Source organism: Lontra canadensis, unplaced genomic scaffold, assembly GCF_010015895.1.
Source record: "Lontra canadensis isolate GAN:19392208 unplaced genomic scaffold, GSC_riverotter_1.0 scaffold11, whole genome shotgun sequence".
Lineage (NCBI taxonomy): Eukaryota > Metazoa > Chordata > Mammalia > Carnivora > Mustelidae > Lontra > Lontra canadensis.
Genome location: NW_022631005.1, coordinates 3,681,688 through 3,696,247, shown reverse-complemented (window position 1 = coordinate 3,696,247; position 14,560 = coordinate 3,681,688). Strand labels below are relative to the sequence as shown.

General features: G+C 37.7%; 1 protein-coding gene across 1 annotated transcript in view; it reads left to right on the top strand.

The window, feature by feature from the left end:
* Positions 1 to 14,560, top strand: part of TTN (titin) — a 269,891-nt gene that overhangs the window by 150,503 nt on the left and 104,828 nt on the right. Inside the window, exons 185-204 of the mRNA XM_032856015.1 lie at positions 1,138 to 1,206; positions 3,194 to 3,274; positions 4,253 to 4,324; positions 4,934 to 5,026; positions 5,487 to 5,549; positions 6,359 to 6,448; positions 7,253 to 7,303; positions 7,844 to 8,245; positions 8,423 to 8,701; positions 8,955 to 9,230; positions 9,380 to 9,519; positions 9,837 to 9,963; positions 10,059 to 10,322; positions 11,217 to 11,483; positions 11,620 to 11,883; positions 11,972 to 12,111; positions 12,285 to 12,411; positions 12,533 to 12,799; positions 12,917 to 13,183; positions 14,240 to 14,506. Of these exons, the coding sequence (XP_032711906.1) occupies positions 1,138 to 1,206; positions 3,194 to 3,274; positions 4,253 to 4,324; positions 4,934 to 5,026; positions 5,487 to 5,549; positions 6,359 to 6,448; positions 7,253 to 7,303; positions 7,844 to 8,245; positions 8,423 to 8,701; positions 8,955 to 9,230; positions 9,380 to 9,519; positions 9,837 to 9,963; positions 10,059 to 10,322; positions 11,217 to 11,483; positions 11,620 to 11,883; positions 11,972 to 12,111; positions 12,285 to 12,411; positions 12,533 to 12,799; positions 12,917 to 13,183; positions 14,240 to 14,506 (3,606 nt within the window). The remainder of the gene's footprint in view (positions 1 to 1,137; positions 1,207 to 3,193; positions 3,275 to 4,252; positions 4,325 to 4,933; positions 5,027 to 5,486; positions 5,550 to 6,358; positions 6,449 to 7,252; positions 7,304 to 7,843; positions 8,246 to 8,422; positions 8,702 to 8,954; positions 9,231 to 9,379; positions 9,520 to 9,836; positions 9,964 to 10,058; positions 10,323 to 11,216; positions 11,484 to 11,619; positions 11,884 to 11,971; positions 12,112 to 12,284; positions 12,412 to 12,532; positions 12,800 to 12,916; positions 13,184 to 14,239; positions 14,507 to 14,560) is intronic.

Genomic DNA, 14,560 nt, shown 5'->3' with positions numbered 1-14,560 from the left:
ACAAATTTATACAAAAGCCAAAACTTTGTTCCTAAAGAATTTCATGTGTTTTTAAATATACTATAAGAAATATATTTACGGCATTGATAGCTGATATGTGCTCATATACCATCAAACGAAAGCATATGAATGACCCATCACTGTGACCCCACTTTTTTTTTCCTTTTGCAACTTAACCAAAGCCCAAACTGTGTCTTGTGGAGCGGCCAGAAAGAGTGGTGATGAATACACTTGGTATCCAGCATCTCTTCTCATTGTTAAATTTCCCTTCATCCTTTTTTGTATTTTGATATTTCTTGGAATTGATGCAGTATTACTTAATTCTTAAAATGACATCTTTAGGGATGCCTGGGTGGCTCAGTGGGTTAAAGCCTCTGCCTTCAGCTCAGGTCATGATCACAGTGTCCTGGGACAGAGCCCCACATCTCTGCTCAGCCTGCTTCCCCCCTCTCTCTGCCTGCCTCTCTGCCTACTTGTGATCTCTATCTGATAAATTAAAAAAAAAAAAAAACTTAAGAAAATGACATCTTTAAAAGCTGAAGTAAACTAGTAAAAGCATATTACTCTTTTTATGGTAATACAATGTTGTCTTATTGTTAGTGTTGTGAGATTTCTCAATCTAAAATAATCTAGGTATAATCTTAGTTGAGCACTTTTTCCATGCTCACCTATACACATACAAAGTCAGAATCTTCCAGAGTAAAACTGCTTCTCATGATTCTTGCCCCTCTTTATCCCTCCTGGCCAGTAGGGGTAACTTCTGGCATTTTCAGTCAGCCATAGAAAATGGGCACGTCCTACAAGGGTACCTGTTGATTCATACTCCATGAAGACACACGCTTAATATACTTCCCGTAATATAAATTTATACTTAAAGGAAAATTTCTTCTAGCAAAGAACAAAAATTATCTTCTTTCTCCACCAGGCTTAAACTTACTACTCACTGTCAGAGTAGAAGGGCAGTGTTTTCATGGTTTGAATGCTTCTTGTGTGTTCTTTGGTGGCTGCTCTTGGCTGTTATCAATGCTGCTTGGCTGTAAGCAAACTTGGTTTTGACTGTTGGAGCAGATATTTAATAATTTGCTTCAGATTAGTATAAATATACAAGTAATAAAATTAAGATTATATTCTTTAAAGCTGTTCCAAAGAAGAAAGTTCCTGAAAAACCTGAAGTTCCCGAAAAAGTGGAGCTTAAGCCTCTGAAAGGTATTTCACAATCTGGAAAATGCATTTCTATGCAGCATCCCTCCATCAGGCTCCTTCCTCTTCCTGTCTTCTAGTATGTTCTTTCTTTTTTTAAATCAGAGTAGTTTCATTTATTTCTTATATTTTCATAGTTTTTATGGCCCTGGCTCATAAGTGTTGCTTCCTTTGTCTCCCATCAAATTTCATACATTCATGGATATTGTTTATCTGTTTCATCTACATATGTCTTCTTGTATTTTCCTCAACTTTAAAATATTAAATGTTACTGGTTAGCTGAAATTAGCTTCAGGATATACCTTAGCTTAAAATGCAGAGAGCTAATAGAAGAAAGCTTTGGAATTTCACCTGAACAACAGTATTTTAGCCAGTGTTAGGGTGCTAAAAATAACTCATGTCCTCCTTCTATATTATTGAGATGATTTGTAGGGTCTTCCTCAGGGCTTTTCTGTCATTCTCTCGTCACTGACTCCAAGACGTTCTTTCAGACATACAGATCTCACTGGGAATTTTAGGGAGCATTCAGGATTGCTGCAGGTCATTTTTCAAAATTCATTTCTCTTGACGCAGTATTTTCCATGAGCAAACTTGGACCCTAAAAGAAAATAAATGGATCTTAAATTTTAGAAATTTTTCTGTTAAAAATAAGTTATTAATTTTTCTAGTAACCAAAATGGGTAGCAGCATTCTAGTTAAGTAATTAACACATCCAGACCCATAAATTGAATGTTCTTCGTTCACTCTGGAATTTTAGAAAAATCACCTTTCTGAATATACATTTTCTGACTTATAAAATGGATATCACAAAATAATATTACTATGGCTGTTAACTAGTAATGAAGGAAAAGCCACTTAAATATGAAAATGACATCTAATGACATATAGTAATTTTTAAAATAATAGCTGCAATGGTGTGTTCTGTACCAGAGTCTCAAATGTCAGTAATACCTTAAAAATAAAATGATAATACAGAAAAACAAAACAAATGCAAAGAGTTCAAGCCCCATGTTAGGCTCCACAGCCTACTCAAAAAAACAAAAAACAAAACAAAAAACCTACTTAATGAATTGCAAATATCCTGCTTAAAGCACCAAATGGGAAGTTTTTTAGAAATATCTGAAAGTTCAGATTTCACATGAGTAAACAAATAGGAAGTTAAGTTATACAAATCAATAATGTTTTAAACTGACTTTCATTGACTACATCACTAGAGAGGTAAGGTGGGTCAGCCATCACAAAGCATTTCTCTTTCTTCCACTCAAATCCATGAGGATTGTAGGAGAAGGAGGAGGTTGCTCCATATAATATCATCCATCATGCCCAACAGTCACCAAAGATGCAAGAGAGGATGAACTTAGAATTCCTTGGGTCCCTTTTAGTCTAAAGTCAAGAACATTTTCTTGTTTAAAAATGAGTTCCAACACCAGCTTTTAAATTCTATAGCTCTATAATTTTAGATTAGTATTATTTTGAAAAGGAGATCTTAAGAAACGATATTTCCCTTCAGTTAAGAAAGTGAGAGTGGTCCTTTCCCAACATCAAGGTCATCAGCCATATCCCTTGGGTTCTTCTCTCACCAGTGGAGAAGATTGGATAACGACATGAACACTTACCAGTATCATTTTAATGTAATAGACAGTTGGGGAGATACCAATGTAGATTTGAACAATCTACAATTATAGATTAGGGCAAGGATACTGTCAAGAACCCTGTATTTGATCAAAGATTCATAAAGTCAATATAGAATAACATCTACCCTCATTTAAGATGACTATATTTATTTGCAGTAAATGCAACAGAATTTGTCACAAGGCTAGATAAATGTTTGTAGAGGAAATAATTTGAAGTATATTATTTGCTTTTAAATTCTGTGATATTTTGCAACAAAAATCATGCACTATAGTTAACTAGTTTTGAAAGAGACCTTTTTCTTGTTGAAATTTACTTTTATATGAATTTACTTCAAAATTTGAAATCATATTCTTTTAAGTGCCTGGAGGTGAAAAGAAAGTTCGCAAATTACTTCCTGAACCTAAACCTCAACCAAAGGAAGAAGTTGTTCTCAAAAGCGGTATAGTATTTTTCAACTGTTTTGTTAGCTTTAAATTTACAAAAAATAGGCCTGAAAGCTTACAAAAATGTTTCTGTCTCTTGGTTTTCTTTTAATCAGATTACCTATTTATCAAAATTCATTTATAGTTGCACTGAAAATTGGGAAGGCTATCATTTCCATAGCTTTTTTAAAAAGAAGACAGAAATTTTGTGAGCGTTCACAGTTTTGAAGTTTACATGCATTTACATGCATTACATTACTAATGCATGTAATGTATTACATGCATTACATTACTAAACTGATCATACTCTAAGCTAATAGTAATGACCCCAGCTGTCATGTTCATAGTCAAATTATGCAGTAAAATACACTAAACCTATTAAATATTCTAAATCAGACCAAACTTTGTAAGTCTAAATGCAGTATTCAGTTTTAAAGTGTGATACAGAATCATCAGAACTAATAAATAATATTAAAAAAAACTAAACATGTCTTCCTACTAATAAAATCTTAAAGAATTGGAAGGAAGATATTCAGATGAGGAATCAAGTTCTGACATTTTCTTCACACAGAATTATGGGTATCTAGACTACATTTCTTTGGCTATCTCCACTTAAGTAAACTTTATACTTATTTAAATACTCCTCATTATATTACCAGTGTTGAATTATGAATTCAGTTTGTTGCTATTCAAATTATTCACTTGGTGTTTTGGTCATTTTTGCAACAGCATTGTCTCTGAACAACTGATTGTCTATGTACGTGGATGGAAAGTGACTCCCAGTGCTATTTTAATAATTTGACCACCTTTGGTTAAAAAAAACAACAAGAACAAAATCAAGCACTTCTAGCATAAGGGTTAATTGGCCAGTGTATACCAGGTCGCATGCTTTTCATTTTCCTTGCTTTGTGTATTATTTGCATTTGTCGGGTGTGTTCAACATCTTCATTAGTTTGTTTGTCTTGGTTTACATATAAACCTTTTTGTCTTTTAAGTTCTAAGAAAAAGGCCTGAAGAAGAAGAACCTAAAGTAGAACCTAAAAAACTAGAAAAAATTAAAAAACCAGGTAGGAATCTCAGAAAACAATTATCTTCTAACAAAATGGACATTTAACAAAAGGTTTATCTTGTAAACATCATCGGAGTTAAATATACACATAGCTTCATATTTCGTCTGTGAAACAGTCTGTGCTTTCCATCGTCTGCTTTCTGTTTAAATATCTTTATAGTCATTTTCAAATCCATTCATGTATTTTCCCACACATCATTGCTGTTACTACCTTGCCCCTTGTTCTTCTGGTAGTAGTGACTATGAAATAAACAGGTCAGCTGCAAAATAGCTTCATAGGAGGGTGTTGGCAATTGTGGCACAGAATTTGGGGTCTTTTAATGGGGTTCCTTGTTATCATTAGCCTATTCTCAAAGGGTGTATTTATTGGGAACTGTTATGGAAGTGATTTAGGAAGGGAGAGCTCACGGAGTTGGGATGCAAGTGAGTGGAGTAAAATAAATTGAGGCACAGTCAAGGGGAGAAAATAGAAATGAACTGATACAATATAAGGTTTGGTTAAAAGCCGTTCAGAGAGCTTTTGAAAAATAGTTTGATTTGATTATTTCAGGTCAGTTGATTTCTAAGTATTCAAATAACACTAGAAAATAATCTCATTCTCTTAAAGTACCAGAGCCACCTCCAAAAGCTGTTCCAGAGACTGAAGTACCTCCAGCTACTGTTACAAAAAGGGAAAGGATGGTTCCTGAACCAGTTAAAGGTAAAAACTTAATGGCACTTTCTTAGTTGTCTCTAAAAATACAAATATGCGTCATTTAAAAAACCATCACACTGGCATTAAGATTTGAACACAGGCCCTTAATCTACTCATCACATATGCTTTCATTTTCTTATTCATTTCACTCTTAGGTGCACTTGGCTAATGACCACCCACTTGTTAAATTTAAAATAAGTTTTAAGCACTAGGGGGAAAATGGATAATGAGACTAACAACACTAGAACCAATAAAATGCATTACTATATTTTCCAAGTATTTTGTTTCAGATGCAAAATAAAGTTAGATCAGATACTTGATATACTGACCATAGGTGTTTAAATTCCACTATCTCCCAAGATGTATTAGGTCTGCCTAATTTTGGTTTAATTTTGTGAAAAACTTCAGAAGTCTTCAAAAAAAAAAAACCTTCAAATAATCTGCTTACAACTCTGAATTATTTTAGTGCCTGAAATTAAGCCAGCAATACCTCTCCCTGGACCTGAACCAAAACCAAAGCCTGAACCAGGTAAGCAAGCCCACCTCCAATGTCAACAGCATATTCCTTCATGCTTCTTACAAATAATGGGTCAAATAACAAAATGCAACCAAGCAAATGCGAGGATCTAATTGGCTTTCACAAAATAATTCATGAAGGGGGCACACTCTGTCTGACGAATAGAGAGGCACTCCAAGGAGTTAATGCAGAATGGCAGGTTCTTATAGACAGAGGATGAGGACAGGAAAGTCATGAGCAAAAGACAAGGATTGTTGCAGAGGAGGTTGTCTGCTCGAGGCAAAAAAAGGATTTTTGTTTGTTTGTTTGTTTTATCATGTAGATGATCTCATTCTTTCTTTGGGGAGATAGAGAGGACCCAATACACTTGCTGGCACTCATAGAAAGAGAAATTTGCTGGCGGACCAGTTAAGGTCACATATCTGTGGGGAGGTTGAAACTGCAATTAGACTGGGTATTAAGTCCCATTTTGGGAACTTGGTCTAAGTAACACCGCTTTGAGCCTGTTAGTTTTTTAACAAATATGTAGTTATTTAAAAAAACAAGGAAGTAAAAGCCAGCGTGCATCAGATGATTTATAATGTCCCAATGTATTTTTAGAGTATATTATTTTTTATTCCATATAATTAAATATATTGGGATATGTTGAATATATTATTACATTATACTGTATATAGATCATGCTATAGTTAGAATATACTATTCTCTGAAAAACTAGTGATTTGAAAATTTCAAAGTATCAGAAAAGGCAAATAGGCCACCAAATGAGATTTTAGGAAGAGATGAATGGACACATTAATGTAATGGACATCTCTCTACAGAAGTAAAAGTCATCAAACCGCCTCCCGTGGAGCCAGCACCCACCCCCATCGCTGCCCCAGTGACAGTGCCCGTGGTTGGAAAGAAAGCAGGTAGTTATTCTGCAGTTTTCTTTTTGTTTGTTTTTTTGGTGGCTTAATAAAAGTTTTCATCCTTCATTAAAATGCAGACTCTCTTTTGTTGAAAGAGGCATCATCAGCTGGGAGGGAAGGGTAATAAATTTTGGATTAAATTTTCTTCCTCTGATGTCCTTTCCCAACCTGATCTCTCACCCCTGGGTATATACTGTGTTTTGACTGGATTATGCATTCCTTCAAAGCATCATTGCTTTATATTCTTTTGAAATTAAGTAATGAATGTGTTCAAAGCTGATGAAAACTCAAAAGGCAGCCCACGGATTTTCCAATTTCCCATGTGCCCTATAGGAATCATTTGTCATATTTTTTTAAAAAGACTGCATATTAACAAAATGAAAAAGTTCTGGAAATGGGTAGTGTTGATGATTGCAAACTGTGAGTGTACTTAATGCCACTGAATTGTATACTTTAGGATAGTCAAAATGATAAATTTTATGTTAGGTTTATTTTACTACAATAAAAAAGGGAAAGACTAAAAATAGGAGAAGAATAAAGGCATTTGCTGAAAGCAAATTTAATTTAATCCTAAATATGTTGGTGATTTTAGCTTGGTCACATCATTGACCAGAATGAGACTGAACAAAATATGCCTTCTTGAAAATAGCAAAGTATTCTCCATGAAAGCCACACAAGTAAAGCCAATTTCTCTTCATGCATTAATATTTATAATAAAGAATATGGCTCACCCCCCCTGGTTTACTACCAAGCATAAAATAGGTCTAAAAATTGTTTAAATGCCGCATTTTCTTTTTATTTCAGAAGCCAAAGCACCTAAAGAGGAGGCTGCCAAGCCGAAAGGTCCCATCAAAGGTAAGAGTCATTTCCCTGCTCCTAAATTATTAACCGTTCACTCTGGACAACTTCACATTCAAGGGGGGAAGAGTTTCAAAATTTATAACAATCTTTATTATTCCTAGTTGATTCTGATAAAACTAATATGTCTTCTGGTAGTTCAAGTAATATACCTCTAATATTATCCAAGTGGGTATTATATATAACCAACAATATTTTAGCATAATGAACCCTATAAATTCTTAGCTTAGTCCTCATATACATGGTATTTATACAGGACAGAAAAAGTAATTAGACCTTAATTGGGACATTTTATATTCTGGTTTAAAACTTGAGAAAATGAAGAACATTTCTTATTCACGGATTCCTTGTGCTTTTTCATTTTCCTGTCTGAAGAAGGCAGTATAAATTCAATTGGCCTTTCAAATGCCTCATCTTTAATTTTCTGTTCTTGTCTTCCAATTGCTCTATCACTGGTTTGATCCAGCAGGCAGCCAAGTGTGTGCTTCTGGCCCTTAGGAAAATGCTAAATCAACATTTAACTTTCTTTTGAATTAGGTGTCGCCAAAAAGACTCCTTCGCCAATAGAAGCTGAAAGGAAAAAGCTAAGACCAGGAAGTGGTGGAGAGAAGCCTCCTGATGAAGCCCCATTCACTTACCAGCTAAAGGCTGTGCCCCTCAAGTTTGTGAAGGAAATCAAAGACATTGTCTTGACTGAAGCAGAGTCAGTGGGGTCTTCTGCCATCTTTGAATGTTTAGTCTCCCCCTCCACTGCAATTACAAGCTGGATGAAAGACGGTAGCAACATCCGTGAGAGCCCAAAGCATAGATTCATCGCAGATGGGAAAGACAGAAAGCTGCATATCATGGATGTCCAGCTTTCCGATGCTGGCGAATACACCTGTGTTTTACGTTTGGGAAACAAGGAGAAGACCTCCACGGCTAAACTTGTTGTAGAAGGTAATTTCCAGCCTGCCGAATATGATCCCTATTAAACTTTAACACAATACACCTCACTAGCAATTGTTTGTAACTTGAGCCAAAACCTCTCATTTCCAAGTTTTTTTTTTAAATAATTGAAGAGATAGTATGTAGATTGAAGTGTTTGCAGATCTTTAATACTGAAATTCTCCACAGAACTTCCTGTGCGTTTCGTAAAAACACTTGAAGAGGAAGTCACAGTGGTCAAAGGACAGCCACTGTACTTGAGCTGTGAGTTAAACAAAGAGCGTGACGTGGTCTGGAGAAAGGATGGGAAGATTGTGGTGGAGAAACCTGGAAAAATTGTGCCTGGCGTCATCGGCCTGTTGCGAGCCCTGACCATCAATGATGCAGATGACTTCGATGCTGGAACCTACACAGTTACTGTGGAAAATGCCAACAACCTGGAATGTTCATCCTGTGTCAAAGTAGTAGGTTAGTACTTGTCTGGGATATTATGTTCTGCTTATTATACTTACTAGTACTTCTTATAATATTGACAAAACGGAAGAGAATTTTATTTCCCAGACTCGGACCTTATCTAAGATGGAGGAATATCAACCATCATAGCAAGTTAATTATATACAGTTTTGAGAATTTTTTTTTCAAGCTCTGAAATTTACTAAGGAATTTATTTCTGTTACTTGTTCAGGTCATGACTATTTTTTCTGACCTCGTTTTCATGCAGAAGTCATCAGAGACTGGCTGGTAAAACCTATACGAGATCAGCATGTGAAACCAAAGGGGACGGCTGTTTTCTCCTGTGTGATAGCAAAGGAAACTCCAAACATTAAGTGGTTCAAAGGATATGATGAAATCCCGCTGGAACCAAATGATAAGACGGAGATAGTAAGAGACGGAAAACAGTTATTCCTCAAAGTGAAGAATGCTACACCAGAAGATATCGATGAATACGCGGTGGAGATTGAAGGGAAAAGATACCCGGCAAAGCTGACACTCGGAGGTAAAAAAAAAAAAGTCCTTATATTCTAAAAGATAATTTTGTGTGTGAATAAGGCAAAATAACATACAAAAAAAAAAAAAAGGAAAGAAAGCAAAGTGTTGTTAGATTGTTTAAAGCATTGTGATTTTTTTTGTCCTTGACCAATACAGAGCGTGAAGTTGAATTGCTTAAACCCATAGAGGATGTTACCATTTATGAGAAAGAAAGCGCAAGCTTTGATGCAGAAATCTCAGAGGCAGACATTCCTGGAGAGTGGAAACTGAAGGGAGAGCTTCTTCGGCCCTCACCTGTGAGTCATTTCCCATTTAAGTCGTCAGTCACACAAAATATCCATATTAGTCTGTCTTCAGTTTGACGTTCCAATATGGTTCAATGACAATGGAGTTCTTTGAGGATTCTAGTCTCAAAGAGGGGAAGAATTTTGATACACTCTTTGTGGACAGCTCTGGCAATGTTTAAATATTTTATGACTAGATATTTTTACTCACTTTTATTAGTCGTAATTTTTAGGACATCTGTAGACATGGGTACATGGATAAATGAGAAACATTTCTCCTCACTGGAACTTCTCTCATTCAAACGCTAACCAAGACCATTATTTTTCAGACCTGTGAAATCAAAGCAGAAGGTGGAAAACGCTTCCTAACTTTGCACAAAGTCAAACTGGACCAAGCTGGGGAAGTCCTTTACCAGGCACTTAATGCATTTACCACTGCCATTCTGACAGTAAAAGGTACGTATGGGCTTATAGAATACATGGGGAGGACTCGACTTCATTTCACAGCCCTGTGCATTCTGGCAACCTCATTCTTAACGTTTGATTTTCAGAAATCGAACTTGACTTTGCTGTGCCCCTGAAGGACGTCACTGTTCCAGAAAGGCGACAAGCTCGATTTGAATGTGTCCTCACTCGAGAGGCAAATGTGATATGGTCTAAAGGACCTGACATAATCAAGGCATCTGACAAGTTTGATATCATTGCTGATGGAAAGAAACACATTCTTGTTATCAATGATTCTCAGTTCAATGACGAAGGGGTCTATACTGCTGAGGTGGAGGGCAAGAAGAGCTCGGCACGATTATTTGTTACAGGTAAGAGCTGATGAGATCTGGCCATAGTATCCCCCATGTAAGCACACAAACACATGACTGTAAAGACAGAATGCTGTGTGCCATTCCCAGCCTGTCAACCAATGCTGTGGCTGGACCAGCCCTTGTGGTTCTTATTATGATTGAGAGATGCCCTCATAGTAACCATCAGGAAACAGTGAAAGAGACAGGTTTATTACCTACAGGACCTGGAAATTACACAGCACCACTGGGGCCACAGAGTCGGGGTTTCTTGGTTTTGGGTTTGGGTTTTTGTTCTGTTTTGTTTTTTTGTTTTTGGAGGAGGGGGTGAGGGATAGAGAGTAGGCTTGTGTTCTGCTTTTACTGAGGTTGAGGGTAGGGGTCTATGGTTTTATGGGCTCACTCTTTGTTGGTGAATTTAAAACATAAGAGCAGGAAGTTAAATTGAGGGAAGGAAAAACAAAACAAGCTGTCCGAGTGGTCAGTCGCAAAAATCAGCCAAGGTCTCAGAAACAGAGGAGCCTGTTGGGGGTCATGGTGGGGAGGGGCCCAGGCTGGCTGCTGCTCTAGCCTGTGGCTGGCAGTGTGTTCACTCAAGACGGCCATCTCTGAGGTGGGCGCTTAGCAGTCAAAGCTGAGGTCGAGTACTTGAATTACAGAGAGAAAAACCAACTCTCAATGTTTGTGCCACAAACACCAAGGTCTAATAGGGATAAGTGACAGTGGGCACCATAATTTTACTGTCACTTCGTCACCAAAAAAGCCTTCCCCCTTTAATGGAGGATAGATCCATTTGAAAAGGTGAATAAATAAATGCTATGCGAAATGGATCCTTTTGACCTTGGCAGATTAGAGCAGACTATTTCTGAAGGTAAACTGTGTTTCTAAGCACATTCTCCACACTGAACACTGCAGGTATACGGCTGAAATTCATATCACCTCTCGAAGACCAAACGGTGAAAGAAGGTGAAACAGCAACTTTCGTTTGTGAGCTTTCTCATGAAAAAATGCATGTAGTCTGGTTCAAAAATGATGCCAAACTCCACACGAGCAGAACCGTACTCATCTCCTCTGAGGGCAAGACTCACAAACTGGAAATGAGAGAAGTGACCCTGGATGATATATCCCAGATAAAGGCTCAAGTTAAGGACCTGAGCTCCACCGCAAACCTGAAGGTCTTAGGTAAACATGACCAACGAGGACTGGGTAGCCAGTGTGGGGATAGCGAGGGGGTGGTCATTGAATATTTTACCACTTGTGATTCCAGTAAACTTTACTCTTCACGTTCTCCTGATGATTTGCTGACTGGCTTTTCCAGAGGCCGATCCCTACTTCACTGTGAAATTACACGACAAAACTGGAGTCGAGAAGGATGAGATTATTCTGAAGTGTGAAGTAAGCAAAGACGTGCCAGTGAGATGGTTCAAAGATGGCGAAGAGATTGTACCATCAACAAAACACTCTATCAAGACAGATGGGCTGCGCCGCATCCTAAAAATCAAGAAGGCAGAGCTTAAAGATAAAGGCGAATACATGTGTGACTGTGGCACTGACCAGACAAAAGCAAATCTTAACGTTGAGGGTGAGTTGCTGAGAATTTTTCATCTTACCCTCTCTACATACACAGTGTATGGGTTCAATCATCCTAACGAAACTCTGTGTACTTCCAGCTCGACTAATAAAAGTGGAAAAACCTCTGTATGGAGTAGAATTGTTTGTGGGTGAAACAGCTCGCTTTGAAATTGAACTTTCTGAACCAGATGTTCACGGCCAGTGGAAGTTAAAAGGAGAACCTTTAACTGCTTCCCCTGTAAGTCAAGATCATCTGATCACACAGTCAGGGGCTTGCTTAGTTGTTAGGAGTTAAAAAAAAAAAAAAAAAGATAGGCTTCGGGTCTAAAATGTCTTGATGATTGGTAAGGATCACCAGTTATGACAGTGACGTTCTTCTTGCTCTGTCCTTCTGCCTCTCACTCTGAATAGGACTGTGAGATCATTGAAGATGGGAAGAAGCATATTCTAGTCCTTTATAACTGCCAGCTGGATATGACAGGGGAGGTCTCCTTCCAGGCTGCCAATGCCAAATCTGCAGCCAATCTGAAAGTGAAAGGTATGCACTGCCTGTCAGACACCCTTTTGTTATTTTCTCTCAAGACTTTGAGGCCCTGACCTGACCGGGGTCATGAACGGAAGCATAATCTGGCCTTACCCACCTCATCCTCTCTTTACAGAACTGCCACTCATCTTCATCACGCCTCTTAGTGACGTTAAAGTCTTTGAGAAAGATGAGGCTAAGTTTGAGTGCGAGGTGTCCAGGGAGCCCAAAACGTTCCGTTGGCTGAAAGGAACCCAGGAAATCACGGGTGATGACAAAGTTGAGCTTATAAAGGATGGCACTAAACATTCCCTGGTGATCAAGGCAGCTGCTTTTGAAGATGAAGGAAAATACATGTTTGAAGCTGAAGATAAACATACAAGTGCCAAATTGATCATTGAAGGTAAATATTCTTTATGAAAGACACTACATTTTAAAAAAAAATTTTTTTTTTTTTTGCTTTTCTTTTTATAATTCCTCCTGAAGGGTGGGAATTAATGAGGTTTTCTTTTCTGGTTAGGAATTCGACTCAAATTCCTCACCCCACTCAAGGATGTAACAGCCAAGGAGAGGGAGAGTGCTGTGTTCACTGTGGAGCTCTCCCACGACAACATCCGGGTTAAGTGGTTCAAGAACGACCAGCGCCTGCACACCAGCAGGTCGGTCTGGATGGACGATGAAGGAAAGACTCATTCCATCACATTCAGGGATCTCTCTATAGATGATACCTCTCAAATTAGAGTGGAAGCTATGGGGCTAAGTTCAGAAGCTAAACTCACTGTGCTCGGTAGGTGTTTTTTTGTTTGTTTTTTGTTTTTTTTCTATTTATTACATTAAACTCAGCAGAAATTTATGGAATATCTTTTGTATAAGATAGTCTTCCAAGGGTTATAGTGCGTGGAAGCAGCCCCTCTCCTTGAGAAACTCTCACATGTGTTATCAGGCATCTTCATAAAATTTTTTTACCTAAAAATATGAAGACTTTCATGTCATGAAGACTCAAGCTCACAAAACAGCCAGTTCAGATCAGAAATAAAACTCTAATTATTGAGCTCTGTCATATTTAAGAGAGGTTATTTTTTTTAAAGATTTTGTTTATTTATTTGTCAGAGTGAGAGAGAGAGAGATCACAAGTAGGCAGAGAGGCAGGCAGAGACAGAGGGAGAAGCAGGTTCCCTGCCGAGCAAGGAGCCCGATATGGGACTCGATCCCAGAACGCTGGGATCATGACCTGAGCCGAAGGCAGCCGCTTAACCAACTGAGCCACCCAGGCGTCCCTAAGAGGGGTTATAAATACTTCCTTTCTCCTCACTTTATCAAACTGATTTCAGGAAAGTGTTTTCAAACTTCTTTTAAGAGAAGAAACACAGAAGTTAACATTCATCAAAGTCATTATTTTTCTTGACCCCTTAATATCAAGCAGATTACATCCAAAGTCTAACATATATAGAAATTATTAATGGCAAACTATTGATATAAGAAAAACTAATAATGTGAATCCAAAAGCTTAAAGGTAGACATAATTTGCTAAGGAATTAGAAATTTAGCTGAGTCATGAAAGAACACGTCAATATATTTGAAGCTAAATTTCATAGTGTCTTTCAAACTACTGTCAATAACATACTTCAAAATGTAAGATAGATGGATTAGTTCTTGATAAATCACATGCCCTGGTTCCCTTTCTAACATACAGAGAACTTCTGAACATGAACATGTTAAATAAGAAAAAGCTTGGTACCATTTTAAAGTATGCCCAGAACTCTGTAAGCTGCCTCTTGAACTTTCGAGGGATTGCATTTCCTTGGTGGTTAATGAGACGTTTTCACTTATACTCTACTTGCAGAGGGAGATCCATACTTTACCGGAAAGCTTCAAGATTACACTGGTGTAGAGAAAGATGAAGTGGTTCTACAGTGTGAAATTAGCAAAGCAGATGCACCAGTGAAATGGTTTAAGGATGGGAAGGAAATAGAGCCATCCAAAAATGTTGTCATTAAGGCAGACGGCAAGAAGCGCATACTCATCCTAAAGAAAGCCTTGAAACCAGATATTGGACAGTATACCTGTGACTGTGGGACAGATAAGACCTCAGCAAAGCTTAACATTGAAGGTGAGGAGACTCCTGTGAGCTCCAGTCTTGAAGCTGCTGGGTTTTTTTCTGCCA